General features: G+C 55.6%; 1 protein-coding gene across 1 annotated transcript in view; it reads right to left on the bottom strand.

Moving 5' to 3' along the window:
* The window catches only part of LOC147600341 (axonemal central pair apparatus protein HYDIN-like), a 39,626-nt gene extending 23,270 nt beyond the window's left edge, over positions 1 to 16,356 (bottom strand). Inside the window, exons 1-13 of the mRNA XM_086751231.1 lie at positions 16,284 to 16,356; positions 13,171 to 13,234; positions 12,731 to 12,989; positions 10,675 to 10,818; positions 9,380 to 9,523; positions 8,231 to 8,544; positions 6,474 to 6,621; positions 5,561 to 5,770; positions 4,540 to 4,677; positions 2,684 to 2,861; positions 2,364 to 2,494; positions 1,172 to 1,305; positions 554 to 690 (exon numbers count right to left, since the gene is read on the bottom strand). Of these exons, the coding sequence (XP_086607357.1) occupies positions 554 to 690; positions 1,172 to 1,305; positions 2,364 to 2,494; positions 2,684 to 2,861; positions 4,540 to 4,677; positions 5,561 to 5,770; positions 6,474 to 6,621; positions 8,231 to 8,544; positions 9,380 to 9,523; positions 10,675 to 10,818; positions 12,731 to 12,989; positions 13,171 to 13,234; positions 16,284 to 16,356 (2,074 nt within the window). The remainder of the gene's footprint in view (positions 1 to 553; positions 691 to 1,171; positions 1,306 to 2,363; positions 2,495 to 2,683; positions 2,862 to 4,539; positions 4,678 to 5,560; positions 5,771 to 6,473; positions 6,622 to 8,230; positions 8,545 to 9,379; positions 9,524 to 10,674; positions 10,819 to 12,730; positions 12,990 to 13,170; positions 13,235 to 16,283) is intronic.
* Positions 16,357 to 21,827: the final 5,471 nt, after the last annotated feature.

Raw genomic sequence — 21,827 nt, 5'->3', positions numbered from 1 at the left:
CCTCCATGCCATGGTGCTCCCTGGAAAACAACTTAGAGGAGACACCTGACCACCCCTCAGACACAGCGAGTCACCGTTGGATGGCAGTGCAGCCTTACCTCAAAGGCCTGCTTCAGAAGCCTGTTTCCATACAACACAGGACCTCACAGGCCACGTTCTCAATAAAGGCTGAACACAAGCCTTTATCTTTATGAACTCTAAGCAAAGCACTTCCAAACCCCAAAGAGTCCGTCTGCTTGTAACACAAGCCCAGAGTGCACAAAGAAACTCAGATGACACTCCTGGCAGTCAAGAGCAGAGGTTGCTGAGAGGGGACCACGCTGATCAGCCCATCTAGCCCCCAGGGAAGTGTTAGGGCAGTCACAGGCAGGCCAGGTCTCTGGGTCCTGCTGGCCAGGAGAAGTCAGGCTCCAAAGCAGCAGGTAGAGAGGGTGGCAAGGAGGAAGAACTAGACAAAGAAGCACTCAAAAAACTCCCCATGGCCAGCAGCTGAAGCTACTTTGTCAGACAAGGCTCCTTCAAGCCCACGAGAAGTCTCTCCAGCACTGGTTACCTGTGTCACGCAGGACCTGTCCATCGACGTGGAAGGACACAGGGAAGTGGCCAGTGTTGGTGATCTTCACGCTGTGCGTGTGGATGTCACCAGGAATGACGGAGCCAAGGTCCAGGATGTACTCGGGCAGCTGAGCCCTGAAAGGACGAGTAAGGACAGTTCTTAAACCACAGCCTGGCTACGTTTCCAAGTGGGTGGACGATGCAAAAAATGTGGGTATTTCTGTGTCCACTGCTGTAGAAACTCAGCTCTAGTCAGTGAATCCCAAGGCCTGACTATCTGGTAGTAAGACTTTGGCAAGTCCCAGGGAGTGTAGGTTCTAGGCTTCCTCAACTAGCAAAGGGACCTTAAAATAAAGTTACTTTAAAATGGATACTGGTCACCGCTCGTGTGCTATGAAAAGCCACTGCAGACAAGTTCACTGGACCTCCACTGGTCTCCGTGGAACTGCTGAGCCAGGGGTACAGCCCAAGCCTGAACTTGCTTCAGGACCCTGAAATAGGATTTGCCCCCACCGCTCTGCAACCAGATCTGTCCCCAAAACAGCAGCAGCAGGGCTGCGCCTCTGGCTGTTACCCTCGGGGTGCCTGGAGATAGGCTATGAGAGTCCCCACTGACTTGAGAAGGCTCTGACGAGAAGGCTGGTCAAAGGCTGTCTGCTCCGGGGGATGGGAGGCAAGAGCTTTCTGCTGTGCCAGGGCGTGTTCCTCTACCAGCATCTGCTCCATCTGCATCTGCAGCCGAGTGTCCAACTGATGACAAGGAAAGACAGTGGCTGGTTAGCAAAGGTCCTTCCCAAGGCACAACCCTGTCTCTGAAACAGGATCCCAGCCTGCTCTTGTGGAGAGGGGTGATGGGGTCCTCCTGGCTCACTGCTCAGTGTCTGTGACACCTCCTGCTCTCTTAGCCAGGACCTTATCTCTAGGGAAATGAACTCCAGCGCCTTCGCCTGCCCGTCACTGTTACAAAAGCTGATCTCGTCAGAGAGGCAGACGGACAAGCCAGGAACCTTCCAGTGCTCCGAGTGCCTGCGCCCAGCCGGTGCCAAAGCAGCTTGGACAAAAGCTCTCTTGAAAAGGGAACCTTTTGTTGGGCCGGTGCCACTTGGAGCTGAGCACCGACAGCACAACCCCAGGGCACAAGTCAGGCTGCTGCGATTAACTCTGTAAACATGGCAGGGCTTGGGTTCAGAGAATCCTAGAATCCTGGAATGGTTTGGGTTGGAAAGGAACTTCAGAAATCATCCAGTCCAACCCCCTGCAGCGAGCAGGGACATCTCCAACCAGATCAGCTTGCTCAGAGCCCTGTCCAGCCTGACCTTGAAGGTCTCCAGGGATGGGGCATCCACCACCTCTCTGGGCAACCTGGGCCACTGCTTCAACACTCTCATCATAAAAAAAATTCTCCTTATTCCTGGTGTGAATCTGGCCTCTTGTAGTTAAAAACAATGACCCCTTGTCCTGTCATGCTGCAGGCCCTGTTAAACAGATTGTCCCCATTGTTGTGAGCCACAGACACCCCAGCCATGACCTGCAGCGCCAGCACAAAGAACCATCAATTCGATGCCTTGAGCAGGGTCTTCAGGATCCCTCCCTGGGGCAGTCAGGAAGCTGGTGCATCTATGGGAGGGACAATGCCCCGAGGTGGGCAGCCCATGGGCAATGCTGAGTTGATGCATGACCATGGGCAGGTGTGGGCAGGGAGGTCCCAAGTGCCAGCAGGACCCCAGGAAGCCTGCTGTGGGGTGCAAGGGGCCCAAAGGACACAGGGGGAGCACCCTGTGCCAAAGAGGGAAGCAGTTGTTCCTCACCAGACTCTGCGAGTTGTCCATGGGTGGCTCCGCTGCCGCAGCCTCCCTCAGAACAACTGCTTCGTCCCTCTGGCTGTCTTTTTCCACCTTTTCTTTTGCCTCTTTGAGCAGCTTCTCATATTTTTCATTTCCTGAAGGAAGAGAACATCCACAAATACAAGTGTGGGCACAGCGCCATTCCCATTCAAGCTGGGAAGCCCCATTCCCCTAACGCTGGCCTCTCCCAGAAACACATTCCTCAAGCAAGATGCCCTAGGGACATATAACATGGGGGAAAAAAACCCCAGGGCCTTCCTGGGGAGCAGACGGGCAGTGCTTACCTTTGACGTTCCTGGGCAGGTCCAAGCAGATCCTGGGAAAGCTCCCCTCTCCTTTCAGGGAAATTTCTTCTGGCTCCAGGTGAGCCACTCGGATCTGGAAAGTCCTGCAGAAGCCTCCAGGCACTCCCGGCAGGTAATAGACTTTGAGAACTTTCCGCGTGCCAGGTCCAACGTAACCCTGCAGAGCGCGGGAGAAGAGGGAGGGAATGCACCAAAGAGGCTTTGGTGGAGGGATGGCTCAGACGATAGACATGCTGCCAAGAGAAGGCATGTTCTCCAGGCTCAGAAAGGGTCAGACAACATGGCCTTCTGGCCTTCTTCTGTCCCAAAGCTCACATCTCCTGCACCAGGATGCACTGTGTCCTTCAGAGGGCTCCTAAGGCTGCATTCCCACAGCACTGCCTGCCCTTTGCTCAGCGTGAGCACAGCTCTTCTGCTCACGAGGTGTGCCCTCTGCCAGCCAGAGCCAAGCTGAGGGAAGAAAGGCTCTTTTGCCAGCCGCTACGCAAGATGAGGGAAGTGCCCGCACTCTCAGACGGGCCGGCAGCTCCTGTCCCAGCACGTCAGTGGTGCCCAGGCTGGTGTTGAGCGCCGACGTATTCACAGATCCCAACCAAACGTCTCCTGCCTGTGTGGTTGCACCCAGGGTGCTCGAGTCTCTCCAGACTCACAGTGATCTGCAAACGTACATCTCTGGAGAAGCAGGAGCCCAGTGCAGGAGGAGATCCAGGGAAGAAGGTGCTGCCAGGAAGGCCACCTCCTCTCTGGGCTTCCAGAAGGGCTGTCGGAGTCCCGGGCTGGGCTGACGCCAGCCAGGTCAGGAGCAACTACAAGCAGACAGCACCACTGCTCGAGGTGACAGGACATGGTCTCAGCTTTTGCAGCTCGCCCTCTGCACACTGGGCTGGACCCTCAGCTCCCGGCTCCCCTCCACGCTGCAGGGAGAAGCTGCTGAGCGGGACACATCCTGCCACTTGGTCTCCTGTGCCCTTACTGCAGCACACAACACAGCTGCAGCGAAAGCCAGCCCTGCCAAGCTGCCCGGGCCCATGAAGCAACTACAGCAACCACTGCCCGGGCCCAAGCAGAGCTGTGCTTTCGGGAGCTCGCGGGAAGGGGGCATCAGCGTCTCAGCCCTTTTCGGAGACAGGCATGAGGAAATGTGAAAGCCATTTGGCTTCCTCTTCCCATTGCACAAAGGGACATAGATAGGAACACTGCTTCAGCTCAAAGACACCCACGCAGAACGGAGAAGCTGGGATGGTGGGGTGCTGCAAACTCCTCTCCTTGCTATTCCACAGCCCCGCTCCTCCCTGGCCCCCCTCACTGCCCCACAAAGCTGCTGCAGAGCAGCAAAGCTGGAGCAGTGAGGGACCAGTACAGGGGCTGTCACCATTTCTGGCAAAGGACCTTCACGCCCAAACAAGAAAGTATTTCAGTCTCCCCTGCTTAGTGCTGGCAGGGGGCAGGCAGGGTTTGTGCAGGCTCGCACCAGGAATAAGTCCTGTCCAATCACACAACCGGGGGAAGGCGACCCTCAGCAGAGTCTGCGCCATCCGGCTCCAGCGCCAGCATGAGCAGAGAGCTCAGCAGCTGGGGGCCAGAGAGCTCCCCAAGCACTCGTGCCTCCCGCCGGTGGGTGCTGTGTGACAGCAGGGCCACCCGCCAGCAGCGGCCGTTAAGGAACTCTCTCAGGCCCGCACCTGCTTGACCCTCTCTGCCCCCCAGCAGCAATTGCTTACAGCCCTGTCTCTCCTGGCTGCTTCTGTGGGTCTTGTCTTTTTTCCCTTTTTTCCCTCTCACCCTCTCCTGGGCAGCCTGAGACAGGCCCAGGGTTCATCGCTTGTGCTACTCACCGTGCTGGGCACAACCAGGGGCACGCCGGGCAGCGGGCTGTCTGCAGTGGCCGTGCTGGGGCTTAGCACCGCGTAGGTGATTCCCACCTTGCCGCTGTTCTGCAGGGTGAGCTCTGCTTCCGCGACTTTGTGAAACGGCTGAAGAGAGGGCAGAGGAGCGGGAAGTTACACACACCAGCCTGCTGCTGGGAGTCTCCTGCTGCTTGCATTGGGATGAGAGCAAATGAACACAACGCAAGAGAGAAGCAGGGACTGCAGAGAAGATACGGGCACTTGACTCTCCCAGGTCAGGCTGGGGAGCCCACAGCCACAGGGTAGCTCTTAGCCCTGCACAGGAACAGAGAGTGATGGCGGCATGCAGAGGGGCAATACCAACCATAGACAGATCAGTAATCAAGAAACCAAAGAGGATGCCAGCCCTCTGCACTTCAAGGTGTCATCTAACAGCTGGCTGAAAGAAAGGAGGAGGCACCAAGACATTTCAGAAGAACAGGCACCCGCACGCAAGTATTTGCAGAGCTTGCAGTGACAGCGACAAAGGGAGATGGACGTGCAACATGTACAGGGCCAACAGCTGGAAATATCTGGGGGGTTTTGAGCTGAAAAGAAGCAAAGCAGGGATCATTGTGGGACATTCTCTCCAGCTACAGTGACGGGAAGCCCAAGTTCACTTCCTCCCTGGTTTACTGTGTTGGTTAATCAAGAGCATGGAAAGAGAGCATCTCCTTGGACCTCAGGCTTTAGGAGCGGATCAGTGGATGGATGTCTTGGGGCATGTCCCCCTGGAGATCACCTCTGGGATCCTGCCTGCCCCAGGAGGCAGCATGAGTGACCTTGAAGAGGAGGAACTGCCAATTTTGGGGGAGCAGGTGTGGAGATGGCCATCAAAACCCAGCCTGGATGCAGGACGTATCACTCAAAAAGTAGCTGGGAAGGGGAGAGAGCCCTGGACCTAGGTGGGCAGCAACCCGCCGGTGGTGGTTTCGTGACAAGGACCTCTGCCAAGAGAAGTGCACGGTACCTGCAGCCCGTAGTCAATCTCCATGACGTCTAGGTGGTAGCTGATGAGCGAAGCCTCCCCACTCAACGCCATCTTGTAGGTCGGGCCTCCCTCCACCCTGCACAGCGCCATGGCGCGGGCAACAATGTTGGCGTGGCCAAAGAAAGTGAAGGTGACTCGCTGGCTCTCGCCTGGCTGCAGCACACCATGCAGAGGCAGGATGTCGAAAACCTGGAAGCGAGGGAGGAGAGATCAAGATGTCGAGCACTGAAATGGGTGCAGAAGGGGAGCCGTGGCTTGGAGAAAAGGACAGACATGGCTGGAGGGACCTCTCCCTCAAACACAGGCAAAATCATCCTCATCTCAGCCTGCATCCATTCCACTTTCCAGCACAGTAACCACGGGAAAAATTTTCTCCCTTGCTCACTCATTAAGGCATTCATTAATACACTACACTGAAGTACTTTGGAGGTCTCCTGGCAGCAACAAATTCTCTCTGCTGCCTTTAGAAACAGGTTTTACTGCCTTTAGAGAAACACAAAGACTTGGAGGTGAGAGCCCTAGGAGCCCCTAGGAAGACTCCAGCCCAGCTCCTCTGACTCCTGATGCTTTGCACTCTCTCTCTGATTTGCATGCTGCTCTCTCTCAAGACGCTACAGCAAAATCTACTGCAGAAGTTTCCTGCTGACCACTCGATTAGAGACAAGATGGATAATGCCCTCCATGGGTGCAGCAGAGGTAATGCCCTCCATCAATCCTATGACACATCCCGCACAGTCTCTCCAGTGACCAGTCGCTGCAGCAGTGCTGTGGGATGTGCTTGGAGGGGTGCAAAGCTGCTCTGTGAGCAGCATCGAGAGCCATCCGTGGGAGCGGGAGCTGCGTAACTGCTTGCCACACTGGAAATGCAGGAGAGAGACACATTCCTACTTACATCCTCCGCTCTCAAGGCGAGGGGGTCTGCCTCCCCCAGCTGCCTCAGTTCCTTCATCCTCACCGGGCTCTGAGTCTTGATCCTCGCCACGCTGCCCGGGGATGACGCGCCTCGCTGCTGGAATAGCGCTGGTGCGGGCAGCTGGTAACTGGTTGCAAGGAGAAGTGGAAGAGGACAGAGGTGAACGCCTTGTGGGGAGGTAAGAAGCGCAGCAAGAAAAGACACATGAACTGTGCAAAAAGGTGAGACTGAGACACAAAGGGGCAGATCTGGACAGCGATGAGCTACAACAGACCCCCCAGTGCCCTCCTGAAAGCACCCACCCCTGCAGACCGTGCCTTCCACACCCAGAGGGCCTAAGTGAGAGAATCTGCAGCTCTACTGGATATTTCTCCTGAAATTTCCCTTGACAATTACCCACAGCTGTAGGTCCGTCCAAACAAGCAGCAGTGCTGGTAGCGTTCTCTAAGTGCGATCAGGCCGGAGCAGGGATGGAGCCTGCTTGTACTTAAACTAGCCTAGTCTAATTCAGCAGGAGATGGCAGAGGCCTCCAAGCAGAGCTTACAGCCCTGCTCCTCCTTCCCTGCCCACCTCCCTCCACCTGCTCTTGCAGACCTCCCTCTGCCTTTTAGGGTCTGTTCTTGAAGGCGCCCTGCATCAAGAAGGGCCACACTGAAGACTTGTTGTTACTTGGTAAGGCTCAGCTGTGAACGGGCTACCCCAGTTCCCAGGACTTCTCCCCCAAGCCCTGCTCGGAGCAACAGCTCATTTCCAGTTCCAACAGCTCGTCTCCTCCGGGCCAGATCCCAGTTCCCTCAACAAAACTGTTTCGTGGTGATCTCTTGTATTTGGAATAGCAGCACTTCCATGTCCAATGGTAAACTTGGCTTTGTTTCCTACAGCGTTACAGCAACATCGTTTGCTGCTGTAATTAAAACTGTCCAGACCAGACGTTTGCCCTGTGCAGAGAGGCCACAGCGGGAGGAACTGCTAGCAATGTGTTGAGAGATGGGCTCCAGCGCAACTGGAAGACTGGTCCTGGGCTTGGAACCCACAGGCCAGCGCTGGACAGCCCTGCTCGCCAGGGATGCTCAGACAAGTCCTCCCGCCAACATCTACAGCTGTACCCGAAGCCACAGCAGAACCTGCCGTTTGCTGTGAAACACTCAAGAGCTGGTTCGTGAAGGTGACGTGCACGTTAACAGATGGAAACTCACTTCACCAAGGTGCTGTTTGCCTCAGGCCACCAAGCTCTGAGAAAGCAGCTTTCCACGCCAGCTTTCCTTCCCAGGGGAACCAGTACAGAGGCTACAGCCAAACAGCAGCAAGAGGCTGGGACAGCAGCACAGCGTGCTGGTGGCAGTGCCGTTGTAGCTTCTTAGTACGAGACGACAACAAACAGAGTTGGCAGGGAAGGAAAAGAGGCCACATGATACATCTGCTTGTCCAAGGGCCTAAGCATGGCTTTGTAGCTCCAGAAATAAAGCAGGATTCTAGCTTACGGCTCGGCAAAACGTGCTGGTAGTATCCTACAGCCCCAGCTTGGCTGGAGAACATTGTCTCCTTCCCAGCATCAAACTGGTGAAGATCACCTGTTTGCTGAGCATCTCCCCTGACCACAGCTGGCAGGTGTTATTTCCACAAGGCAAAGTGGAATGCAATTTGTCAGGTCCCAGGCAAACAGCCTTGGTCTTTGCCAAGGACAGGCAGGACATCAGGAAGAAGAGCTTCAAGGAGAGGGCAGAGGTGCACATACCTCCTCCGGCTCACGTGGCTGTTTGGCAGGAGCATCCAGTGGTACCGGACAGGAAGCGGGCTGCAGTTGGTCATCTCGACGTAACGCTCCTGTTCGGTGTCATTCAAGATGCCGCCAAAGTCCAGGGCCGTGGTCTGGATGCGGAGACTGGGAAAGTAGACCTCTCCCCTAACGGGGACCAGCTCCACATGCGGGTGCTCTAGAAACTGTATCTTCAGAGTCTTCTCTGCTACCCGGCTATTCAAATCCTTTTCATAAGCAGGGTTAAAGCCGATGAAGAGATGAAGCTCCTCCCCTACCTCCAGCTTCATGGGCTGCAAGGAGATGAAAAGCATTCACCACCAGCTGATGAAGTCCCAAGGTCTGAGGGCATAAAACGTGTCAATGCTCAAAGTGTGACCCCTACGTGGGCTTCAGGTCATGCTTCATTTTCTGGACAGTGTGCACCTGACCGCAAGCACCACAGCAGTCTTCTCTGAGACTGCCTCAGGCTCACATCTCTGTGCTCTGCATCGATAGCGATACAAGGGGGAAAGAAATATTGTTCTACTGTACTCGGAACCCACCAAAGCTGTATGCTGAGTACATCACCAAAGCAGCACTCTAGCAAGCCAGGGCCTTTTCCCCTGACTCTAGAAAAACTCCTTTATCCTCACACTCAACACAAACACAACAGCACTGCGTCCTCACCCTTGCCGGGGCTAGTCACCAGCACGGCACAGAAGTGGTGGCCGTGCCTACAACAACACGTGTTTAGCAGGGTCCACGTCCCACACCTTCCACTAACAGCAGGGCAGGCACCAGGCTGAAGGCAGAGCTGCCCTCCAAGAGAGCAAGCAGCTCCAGAAGTGGTCTGAGGATGGCGGCTGGAGAGCTGGGACGGCTTCCAAGAGACGCCTTTACTACCCGGCTTGCCCAGACCTAGTTGCCTGCTGCCTTCTCTCCATGTCTTAGAGCCAGGTGTGTTTCCCCAATTCAGATGATATTCTGTTTCCTTCAGCAGCTCGTTTCAAATCTGATTTAGTTCAGGCCAGTCTACTGCTGACTCTAAAGTATCAACTTCTCTACTGGAGGGCCTCCCACCAGAAACGCGCCACCACACTCCTCCCTCTCCAACACCCACCAGCAGGAAGGTCCACGGCTGCTCACCTGGACATCTGCAGGGAGGGGCTGCCGGTGCGCATCGCAGATGAAGAAGGGTTGCTCTAAGGCCAGGACAAGGCTGACTGGCAGGGAGGAGTCGTTTTTTAAAGAAAGAGACTTGTACTGAAGGCAAAGGACATCACTGGGTTGCTACAGAAACAGAAGACAAGGGGAAAAAATCAAGTTCAAGTGGCCATGGACCTCCTTCCCTTTCTGACGCATTGCAACTTTTTCAACCCCAGACATGCATACATCTCTATTTACGATTTTCATTAGTTTGTATCCTTCCAAAAGTTTTTCCTCTAAGACTATCAGATGCTCTCCATGTTCAGAAACTGCAGCATCCCGTGTGGGGACAGCGGAGGGAATAGGATTTACCCTGTAGTGGAGAGCCTGCAGTAGCCTGAGGTTAGTTTGGAACATTTACACGCACACACAGTCAGCGAGAAACCTCAGCTGCCCGGTAGCAACCTGTCTCCTGAGGCCCCTGCTACAGGGGGCATTGCTCTGGGTTTCCTGCATGGTTTATAGAAACCAGACAGTGTCTGGGAAACTAGTGCTGTGCGTGCTGATATCAAACAGCTGCAGTGCCATAGCCCTCCATAAATCGGAGCGCGTGGCGTCAAGCACACCACAGGCAGACATCAGGGAGAGCTGAAAAGCTTCTAATTAAATCTGCCAGCTCACAGGATTTTGTGCTTCTCAGGATGCCTGGGAACCAGAGGAGACATCTGAAAACACAGAAACTAAACACTGAAATATCTTATCTTTGTCAGACACCTCATGGGAGAGGGAAAGTTCACGCAGGAGTTGGGATCCAGAGACTAAAGGGCACCTGCTTTGGGTTGTTCTCAGCGCTGCAGCTGAAGTCGTCTGCAGGTCCTTTGAAGAAGGTGAGTGTTGGGGAAATGCGAAGAGCTAGCATCCATACCAACGTCAGAGAAGGCAAAGAGAGACAAGAGATGACAGGTTTTGCTCATCACCCTGAGGAGCTGACAGCAATCTCAGTTTTCCTCTGCTTCCCTACAGGACTGCTGTTCAGACTTCACCGTGCCTTGGAGGATCCTCAAGAACCTCCCTTCACACTGACTGCAGAACCTTGTGTCTCTCTGGATGTGGCCATGATCCCCTTCAGCGCAGCAGCTGTCATCTCAGTTTTACTTGGCTGAAGTTAAAAAAAAGTCCCGTCTCTGACTTGGAGAAGCTCTTTCATTTCCTCCTTGAGCACAAGCACACGCACCCCACAGGCTTTCAGGCCTCGGCCACGCTATTAAATGCCAGGATGCAGTCCCGAGACTTACCTTCTCCACCCGGAAAGTGATTGCCCTGGAGGACATTTGCAGGACGGGAGCAATGAACTCGCACGTGACGTCCATGTGCATTATCTGCCTCTTCCTTCCCTCCCTTCCCACGATGGCGTGACACAGCAGCCGCTCCTTCACCACCTGTGTGCAAGAGTCGCAGGTCACCCGGCGGGTGCTAGCACGGCATCCAGAACACACCCTGCATTTACCATCACCCAGCCACGGACCGTACTGCTGCCATGAAGTGACAGCCACTGGTCTCCTCAAGAGCCCCCTTTTCTTTTGATGCTGCTTCCTATTTATTCTGCACGCCAGTGTCCATAATGCTACACCCCAACGTCCACAAAAGGCACCTGTGAGTCACCTGCTGCCTACAGCCGTAATAATCCCTGCCACAAAGGATTATTGCTTTGATGTGCCCCCTTGCTAAGCACAATACGTACGGAGAGCTGTTGGAGCTGATTAAAAATATAGAACCATATGAAGGGAAGGAGGTGCTGGAAGGGCCAACGCCAGCAGACCCTGCCTTGGAAGCTTAGTGGAAAGGATCCATGGAAAAACCCAAGGAGCCAGCCTGCTTTCAGGTCAAGAGGGGATCACTCGTGTACTCTGCCCTCCTAAAGCACCCCAGGAAAGAGAGGTCTTGCCCTTCACAAGAAAAGCCTCTGCTTAAGCCAGATGCTCTTACATTCAAGACTTTTTCCTCATTTCCCATGGTTTCACTTCTCCAATTCCTCCTTTCATTTCTCACTCTTCCTTCTTGTACAACACCACAACCCAACTCCTCCTCTGAGCCTACAGCCTTCCAAATCATCTGTGTCGCACGGGCAAGGCAGGGAGTTGGGCTTCTGACCAGCCTGAGGAGTATTAAGTTCTCAAGACCCAAGGAAGGTGGAAAGCCCACTCCCAGAGTCTTGGCTTTGACTGCAGGAGCCACAAAGCCACAGCTGTGCCCACAGATGCCCTTTCAGCTTTCCAGGCAAGACACCCTCACCAGTGCCCTGAGCACTTTATTTCCTTTCTGGTACCTTTGTCTCCTCTTCAGCTAAACCTGTGGGCTCAGAGCTGCACTGGGACAGTCTCATCACAGTCAGCGAGGGGAGTAATCAAGTCTTCTTCAAGCTACCACTGAGGCAACGCTTTCAAACAACCTTCAAACCACTCATACCAGCAGGAGCTTAATGCAGATTTAGTTCCCATTCGCTTAAACATCTGTGCCCAGGAATGCTGCAGGCAGGGAATGCGCAGCAGGGTTAGCCGGCAGCTTCTCTGCGGAGCTGGATTTCCCCTGGAAAGAAGGGGCCTGGGAGGAGAACAGCCAGCAATCCTGCTGACATTTCCCTCTCTGAGCTGCCATCCAAGGGTGCCGCAAGACCTGGCTGCCCTTGGGACAGCGGGGCTGGCTGCGAGACTGGGGCAGGCAGTTATGGAAACACTGACAAAAGTCAAGCTGTCAAATACAGTGATCCCTGGGAACAGTTTCCCACGTGGGGACCGTCACTGTGATCACCAGAGCTGGCACAATGTGCTTGTTTTTCTCCTCCAGGACTTAGAGCTAGAGCAGCCCTCTGTCCATCTTTGTCTACAGAGGAAAAAAATGTCGTTCCCAGACACTCCCTCCCTTCACCGGTGTTTTGTTTTATTCGCTGCTTCCCCCAGAAGCTTTGCATTTTTTTTTTGCATTTTTCTTTACTTTCTGCCTGTGCTCCTAGTCAAAGTGTAGCATCTTTTCTCTGCCTTTCCCTTCCACCTCAGCACGTGACACCTCGTAACCTGCCGTTTGCCCCTGAGCTAGTAATGCTTCCTTCTGCCCATCTTTTGCTAGCAGCAAGGTGGGTTTATGGTAGCTACAGAAACATGAAAAAGCCTTAGCAACTGATGGTGGCCAGCAAGGAACGCAACTGGTACCGCCATGGTGGCAGCTTGCTTGTGCCACTACAACAGTTCCTTGAAAGCACTTGCTCATTTTCTCAGGGAAATGTCAAGGGGCTGCAGAAGAAGTCCCAGCGCAGGTGATCTGATGGGAAAGGCTCAGCCCTCGGGGCAACCTCACCTGGGGAGTGCTGGAGAAGCCTTCCAGCACCATCTCCATGCTCTGGCCTGGCATCAGCTCCATCCTCAGAGGATGGAGCTTAAACACAGGGCAGGCAGGCTTGCGGCTCTGCAAGGAAGCTTTGCCCTTGGTGTTTGGGATGGCAGGCAGACGGTCACACCGGTGAGATGGGGCAAAACCTTCCATTGTCCCACAGAGATGATGAGTGTGTCCTCCTTTCTTCATTGTCTTGAAAGAGTAACAGCAGCACGGAACCAAGCTAGAAGAGAAGCAGAGATGGAAAATGTCATGGGAGCTGCCATTTCCAAGGAGTCCCTCAGCCTCAGCACCCCCACGGCCTTAGCGCACTGCACACTGCGCAATAAAGCCACCTCCAAAAAGGCTGACCCAGCTCAGAGCTTCAGCAAAAGCCAGACCTTGGCTGCCCCTAAGTTCATCACCATCCACTAGCTGGTCTGTTTGCCTCACGGAAGGAAAGCTGCGTGAAGAACATCATCTCAGTTGCTGTGGACAGAGCAACACCAGCCTTTGGTGCTTGAGACCCAGAGCATTTTTCCAAGGTGCTTCCTGCAGGTCTCGCTGCTTCGGATGCCGAGCTGGCCTGTCCTGGCTGCCTGGATGGCGGAACAGCTTGGCTGCCGTTTCACCTTCCCCTTGGGAGCTGCTGCCTCAGCTGGCTTCCTCTGAAGATGCTATTTGGGAGCTGCAGGGTTTGCAGCATCATCTGCCCACCTGGATGCTGGGCTGGCCCCCGTGGTGGGGTCCCTGCCCTGGCACCAATGTTATCCACATCGGCCCCCCATCCCTTAGGGAACAGCCAACCGCCACTGCCCCACACCTACCGCCCTTTGCCTCAACAGTGCAGCTGCTTTGAGCTTTAGGAAGACGCACTGTGAGAACACAGGATCAACAGACGTTTCCCCGAGATTAACGCTGCAGTGACATTGTAAGATAAATAACTACAGCTAGACAGAAAGCAAAATGAATATGCAATGGAAATGGATTCCTTCGTGTACAAGAAACACTCACTGTGTCTTTTAATAGATTCACCTCAATAACCCGGTTTTGCCCACCCAAGGGATGCCCATCCTCAGGAGAAGGTTATTTCCCCCTCCAGTCTCTCTTCTGGAGCGCGCGCCAAGGGAAGCTACTTTATCGCTGCTGGCTCCCCAACAAGGGTGGCCAGGTTTGCACAAAGGCTCAAGGGCAGAGGAAGCCAGGACTGCTCAAATCCCACCACAGCAGCCACATGGCTGGGCGATACTGCTGAGAGCATGAAGAACAGCTCTGCAAAACCGGTTGATCAAAAGCACCAAAGTCTTCTTTCCCAAGAGTTAGGTAGCGCTTCTCAACAGCCCCTGAAGGACTGAAGCACTCACTTCTGTTTCTGGAAGACGACAACCAAAGCAAAACCTGTCAGCAGAGCTCTGCCTGCTCCCCCAGAGAGACCACAGCCACTGAGCCTCCTGAAACCACCCAAACATCAGCACCAGATGCAGTTTTGTCTCAAAGGCCAGGGATCCACACAACCCCAGGAAGGCAGACAAGAGAAGTGGCCTCAGCGACCACGTAGGATCCCACCAGCCCTCTTCTCTTGTCTCTGCATCCCGTGCGGAGCCCATCACTAGCCTCAGAGGCACCCACTGCTCTGCCATCAGCCAAGGGCTACCCAGCCAACACCTTCATACCCAGCTGGCAGCTGGCAGGTTTTCATTGACATTAATGTACAACTTCTCCTGGGATTCATGCTGACACAGGGGAGCTCGCTTGAAAAGGAGACCTGATGGCTCTGCTCCAGAGGTGAATCTGCAAGGCTGCTAACTGGCAAAGCTCATTTATCAAAGCTTGCCAACGAGCCGCGCAGGACATTGCACCCGAGAAACTCTTACAGAGGAATGGTGCTAGGCTGTCTGGATGGAGCCAGGCGTTGCATTCCCCAGGGGGACCCAGCGCAGACCACCATGCCCTGCCAGGCCAACGGCCCACTCCACAGGAGCACGATTTCCCTTTTGTTATCACCTTTTATTCCAGTTCCTCTGTGCTTTCTCCCTGCGGCACTGTCACCCTGCAATTCAGTGCAAAAGCTCCAGCACAGCTGAGAGAATGACCAGGAGCCTGGTGTTAAACCTTCCTGCTCGCTCTTTAAACAAACGCCGACTCTCAGCTGACACTGAGGTGGACCAAGCTCCCTTCCAAGAGGCTGCTGGAGATCCACAGCTCCACATGCTGTCATGTACAGCTATGGCTCCTGCCTTAAGGCCTTACACTACGACTGTCTCTTCTCCCAGCATTTCCCTCTGCTCTCCTGCCTTCCCAACTTGCACCAGCTCTGCCTTTTTATTCACTCTTGGCCGGGCATCTGGCCCACATTTCATTTTGGTTCACAATGCATCAGAGCTCCCACGCAGCTGGCGACTTTGGAAGGGAAGAGCAGAACCCAAAGGACTATGAGTGGATCCCCAGGGCAGCAGCCAGCAGCCAGACGCGCGGTCAGAGCTGACTGTGCATGGCTGAATCCAGAGCAGCAGGTGAGCGAAGCCGTACCACTCCTGAGGGGCTCCTGTCAAGAGCCCATTCCAAGTTCCTGGAAATCACAGGAAGACTCCTGTGGGGATCAGATTGTCTGAGAAATCTGCACCCTCCTGGAGCAGTCCAGCCTTGCTGTTTTCCCTAGGTGTACGCAGGAACCGCTCCCCAGAAAATCACCCACGGGTTTAAAACGCAAGGGGAGTCGCGGTGAGTCAGCTTTGCAGTCCCTTCCAGTTGGGCCAGCTGTTGCACTTCTCATCATAAGCCTTCACCGCATTTTATAGACAGAGCAAGCACAAATAATCTCACCCCTCATTGACAGGCTGAGCCAGAACATGCAAAAGGCCACGTGCAAGATGAGGAGGGCAACAGCAGCAGCCGCGAGGCAGGCAGCCTCTGTCCCCTCCACGTTTAACCCACAGCCTGGATGCAGTCACAAGGGCATCCCATGGGAAGAAAGGAAGAAGTTTTGGCAGTTTGTCTTTTGGGGAGCAAAGCTTGCTCCCTGTCCAGCTCTGCGGGGGAAGAAGGGGCTCCAGCTCCCAGGCCCTGACACGGAAAGCGCTGCCGCCCCCAGGTGCCTCTCAGGCAGCAGCAGAGCCCCCACTCTGCTCCACAGGCCACCTCACCCCTCAAATCCTCCCCCAGAAAAGCAGCTTGGTCGCAGGGGACGGGATCCCACAGGAGGGGAGCACAACCTGCTCCCAGGAGAGCTTTGTCAGGCCCGAGGTGGCCCTGGCCCAGGCGCAGCCCTGCCTCTCTCCCCCCTCTCACACAAGGGGTGCCCCCACACCGCTGCGTGGGACAGGGGGTGTCAGCCCTCCGCGAGCTCCCCCACAGCCCTGGGTCTCTGCCCAGCCGCGCTCCCCAGCCCCTCCTCCCGACCCTCAGCAGCCTGGGCTCAGCGGCACCGACGGCTGCCCTCCCTCTTTCAGAGGGGACAAGACGCAGCCACGTCAGCACGGGGGTGCTCACCAGCATCCCTCACCTTTCCCACGCCGCGGGGACACCGAGGCACACTCACCCGCTTGATCCCAGCTCTCAGCCGGACTGTTGCCCTCGTTCCCGTAGCAACAAGGGCATCCCAACACCGCCATGGCGACAGCAGGGACACAGAGGGGAGGAGGCGGCTTCGGAACACCATGGCGGACACGGAGGCAGAGGGGACGGGGACGCTAGCGCCCACCCACTCCCGCAGGAGCAGCGCACGCCATCAGCAGGGATCTCTGACCCGCTCCTTGCTGCCCCAGCGCCACAGAAACCAGCCGCACTTCCCTCCTTTGCTGGGGCACGCACACCAGGGCGCCTGGCTAGCAGGGCCTCATCTCACAGCAGCAACAGCAGCTCAGGGAAAGCACACAATGGCCACTGCAGGCATCTCTGACATTGCCGCCAGCACAGCCTCCCCGCTCCAGCACAGCCACATCCCTCGGGGTGTTACCCTGAAACACAGCAGCAGCCAGAGAAACTCATGGCAGCACCCAAAGGCTTCCTCCCAGCTCTATCACCTGTGCCAGGGCTCAGACCAAGCCAGCTAGCCTGCAGGACTGACCGTGAGCAGAGCCACACACCACCTGCAAACACCCACTCTGGCCCAATATGCCAAAAGCCAAGTCCCACACAGCCCACAGAGGTGCCAGCGCTGCCCTCAGAAGGGGCCAGCTGCTCTTCTCTCCGGCACGCTTGGTGATAACTTGGACCCTGCTTCAGCCCGCTGCCCTGCTCTGCTGGCACCTCGCACCTCCCAGCCTGCCCGTGGCAGGGCTCTGGGCACAGGCTGACACCCACGCGCACAGCCCAGCACAGCCGGCCCTGTCGCTCTCACGAAGCACCCCGAGAAGCACAGCCTGACACACACAGCTCTCCACTCTCTCCTGAACCCAGGCTCCCCCTGACTCCCTCACCCAGGAGCTCCACACGGCCTCCGCGCTCCATCGCTCTGCGCACCGGGGCTCCCTTCAAACGGATGCGTTTCACCCGAGTGCCCCTGCCCAGGGCTCTTGGGCAGGCTCTGGCACGGGGCTCAAGGGAGGTCAGTGCCTGCTGACTGTGGCTCAGATCCCTCATCTTCATCTCACGGACAGAGATGCTTCTGCAGCTAAGGAAACAGAACTGCTTGGCTGGCCGTCACGAGCACAGCGGGAAACTCCAGTTGCATAAGATGGCAAACCAGAGCACTTCCAAACCAGGTCTCTGCAGATTAACTTCTGCTTCACAGGGAGCATCGCCGCTATTTCAGTAAGACTCCATCTATAGGATAGCAGAAGCGGGGCGGTAGGGAGGCGGGACAAAAATTGGGAAAGCCAAACAGGGGCGAGAGGGGGCGGGCTAGGGAGGTCACGGGGTTCCGGGGCAGTCGGGTGTATAGGTGGCGTGTGGTACATAAGGCTGTGTGACGCAGCAATAAATCAGCATTTGGAGCTAGATGCAATGTGTCCGTCTCTGCGTGTCCCTGTCCTGGGAGGGCAGATGAGACGGGTCTGAGCCCTAGTATTCGGGACCTCCTGAGGAGAGCAGCCCACAGAAGAACGCTACAAGTGGTGACCCCGACGTGATAAAGGCCCGGCTGGGTGAAGGGGTCTTTGAGGTAGCTGTGTGCCACAAGAGAAGAAGGACGGTTCCAGAGGAAGAAAGGAAGGGTTCTCGAAGTGGGTAGCGCGCGCTCTTCGGCAACGCGTGTGGCACCCGGGATAACCATGGCATCCATGGAGGCGGTGGTGAGCACGTTAAAGACATTAGCATCTCGTGCAGGCACGGAGGTGCATGGGAAACAGACGCGCGCGCTACTCCAGTGGATGATGCGGCGTGGTCTGGCTTCGAGTCCAGGGGGTGCCTGGACCGGAGCGTATTAGAAAAGGCGGGGGAGGAGTTGTTTCAATCGGCTTGTGCGGGAAACAAGGAGGCTGCAGGGCTAATCTCGGCATGGGGAGCTGTGCGAGATACCTTTAAGGCGCCAAGAGAGCACCGCGACACGCTAGCTGCCGCGGTCGTGGACCTCGCTGACCCGGGGGAAGGGACGGGAACACCCGCGGAAGGAAAGGAGAGCAAGAAGGGCGAGTCGGAGGACAAGTCGGGGAAAGGGGGGGTGGTCGAGGAAAACCCCGGAGAGCAGGAGACACTGTTAGCGCCGGCTGAAAAGGAAAAACACGCTCAGTATAGGGGTTCAACAAAAATAACTCTGTCGGGGGAATAGCAGGATTCCCAGGGTGGACGCACCCCGTTGCGGAGGGAAGGGGGATGGGGGGAGGCCCATTCCCCACTCCGTTCCCCACGCCGCCATTCTCCTCTTGGAGTCAGAGTCAGAAGGAGGGAACAAATCAGCCGTTAGACGCCTCGGCGCCACCGGCGTATTTGGGCCGGGGGGGGGGAACAGGCGGATAAAAAGGGGGAACAACAGGAGCGAGAAGCGGGTGGGGGACAGGACTTGGTGAGGAAAATGATAGATCTTATGGGGCAACCGAGCGAGATGGTGGAAAAGGCCGAACAGGCAGCCCAGAGTGTCCAGCAAGCGGCTCAGAGAGCAGAAGCAGCAGAGGGGGTAAAGTTGGGGGAATTAGAGGATCTTGCAGAAAATTGGCGTTTGCGAGCGCGGGAATGCATTTTGGCGGGCTGCAGACTGGAAGCGGGGGGAGGGGACCTTCCCTTGTTATACCCGATTACCATGGGCCCGGGGGGGCCGGTGTGGAATCCTATAGATTATAAAATTCTGGTTCAGCTGCGAAAAGAGATAAAGGAGGGGGGCATACAAGGGGGGCCGGCTCAACTGCTCCTAGATAGGGTATTCCAAAACTGTCCGAGTGCTTTTGACTGCAGACAGATGGCCAGAGCAATATTCTCCCCAGCACAATGTATGCTTTGGGAAAACGCCTTCCAAGCAGCTTGTGAGGGCGCTTTCTTAGAGGCACAGCATAATCCTGCGCACCCCGCGTGTGGGGCCACGAAGGAGCAGCTAGCGGGGAGGGGGGCCTTCACAGACCCGCAGGTCCTGTGCCATCTGCCGGTGGGTACTTTGATGGCGACAGCGACTGCCGCTCGCAAGGCTTTTGACAAAATGGGAGCGCTTATAAGTAGTTGCCCTGCGTATACCCTGATGAAACAAAAACCGACGGAAAGTTTTGGGGCTTTCGTTGATCGGCTGTCTGCGGCTATAGAGGCGAGTAATTTAGATGATGGGGCAAAAACACAGTGCTAAAAGATCCCGTAGGAACAAACTGCATGCAGAGTTTTAAACAGGCACCGGCTCGTCTCCCATGGGAGGCAAGTCTCGGGGAATTGTTACAAGCTGGGGTAGATTTCGAAAAGCTACAAGAGGCAGCGCCGTTGGCGGCAGCCATCTCTGCAGCCTCTCAGCAGGGGGAGGAGGACCAAAGTGCTTTGGGTGTGGGGGAGAAGGACACCTGCAAAGAGAACGCCCCAACAAGGAAAGGCCGGGGTGCGATCGCCTGCCCGCTGCGGGGTCTGCGGGGGGCAGGGCCATCTGGCCCGGAGCTGCAAACAACGAAAGCAGGCCTCGGCAGTGGGGAAAGGTGCAGAGGGAAGGAATATCGTGGCAGGAAACGGGAGCCGCAGCCAACCGCGGGCCCAGGTGGCTGCGACAAGATCACGGGCCCAGAACCGAGACCAAGCTACGACTCTGACGGCACCGCTCATTCCCTGGAGGGGACCCTGGCCGGGGCCCAACCAAGAGGAAAACTAACATGTGCCCCTATCACGGTCGCGCCCGGTGAAATTCGACTCGTGCGAATAACCTCTCCCATGGAGCCTGGATCAGTGGTATATGGGGCGGGAGCACACGCTTGGGGGGTGGACATCCCTCCTCAAATAACGAATGGACACACGGTGGTAGTAGAATCAGTAGGGCTAGAAGGGGAAATACCGGGAGAGTGCCCGTTAGTAGGCCTAGCCATGCAGGTGAAAGGCGCCCGACCCATGGTATTCCTACAGCTGACGTGCTCAGCGGGGCCTTGTAAGGATCCAACAACACGCGTTGCAGCAATGATCGACACGGGTGTGGACATCACCACGGTACCGGCCAGTGTTTGGCCAAAACACTGGCCCCTGAGCACAGCACGACAGCTGGGAGGGTAGGCGGGATGGCGATTGCTAGGCAATCAGAGGTAATGATTACAATTCAGATAGAAGGAGAAAAGGGACAGGGCCGATGTCGGCCGTACGTCCTCCCGAGTTTGTCCATTTCGTTGGTGGGAAGGGATGTCCTCTCACAAATGCAAACACAAATTGTCACTGGGGAACATTTTTGTTAGGGGCCACTGGAGTGAGTTGCCAGCGGATGAAATGGGTTTCCGATAAGCCGGTCTGCGTGGACCAGTGGCCCCTCACAAAAGAGAAGCTGGCAGCTTTGCACGAATTAGTGGACAGAGAAGTAAAAGCAGGACATTTAGTCCCTACCACGAGTCCATGGAACTGCCCGGTGTTCCTTATAAAGAAAAAGTCAGGTCAGTGGCGATTTTTGCATGACCTGAGAGCGGTAGCGCTGTGTTAGAAGCCATGGGCCCTTTACAACCTGGTCTTCCCTGGCCTTCCCTGTTACCGGATAATTGGCACACCCTAGTAATCGATCTAAAAGATTGTTTTTCCAGTATTCCGTTGCACCCAGATGACGCTCCAGGATTTGCGATGAGCATCCCCACTACCAATAATGCGGCACCCGCAAAAAGGTATCACTGGGTGGTGCTCCCACAAGGGATGACAAATTCACTCACCTTATGCCAGTTATGCATTGCTGCGATACTAGAGCCGCTCCGCCAGAAACATCCAGAGTGGACTGTGTATCATTACATGGATGACATCCTGACAGCAGCCGACCCTTGGCCTAGCACTCTGCGTGCTGAGGTTGTAGGGACCTTGGAGTCAGCAGGACTCCAAGTAGCCCCCGGAAAAAGACAAGAGGTATGTCCCACGAACTACTTGGGGGCCCGCATTCAACAATGCTTTATCTCTCCGCAAAAGATAGTAATAGAAGACCCTAAAGTGCATACCTTAAATGACATGCAAAAACTGGTGGGGGCAATCCAATGGCTGCGGCAATTCACCCTCTTTTCACCTGAAGAGATGAAGCCGTTCACAGACGAACTGGCAGGGACTCAAGATCTTGCAGCCCCGCATAGCTCGGCATAAAAACCTGCTGTCCACCTTCTTCCGCTGACTACAGGAAGGCGGACTATGGCGGTGGGACCCGCAAAAGGAGATGGGACGCCACATCATTCTGCAAAAAGAGGGAGCAATCGTACTCATATTTCAGGGTTTGCCGGAAGCACCCCTGATGTATGGGTATGTGGGAATTCCAAGAGTGGCGTTACCCCAGTGGTCAGCAGTACTGGCCGGAGCCATCTCCTGGGGCTGGAAAAAGATCACACAATTATGCGGGGAGGAACCTCAGAAAATCCAGGTAGAAATGGAGGCAACATCCCTCCACCATGTTATACAACATAGTACGGCAGTGCAAGCCGCCTTAGCCGACTGTCCTGGCCTGCTAATCGGCTCTGCGCCCACAAAAGTAGGCACAATCCTGGCGGTGGTTCGTGTCTTACCAAAAATACTCATTGCA

Source organism: Chlamydotis macqueenii, chromosome 6 (genome assembly GCF_036417535.1).
Source record: "Chlamydotis macqueenii isolate bChlMac1 chromosome 6, bChlMac1.mat, whole genome shotgun sequence".
In the NCBI taxonomy this organism is placed as follows: domain Eukaryota; kingdom Metazoa; phylum Chordata; class Aves; order Otidiformes; family Otididae; genus Chlamydotis; species Chlamydotis macqueenii.
The sequence above is the reverse complement of the archived record's forward strand: the minus strand, read 5'-3'. Positions and strand labels throughout refer to the sequence as shown.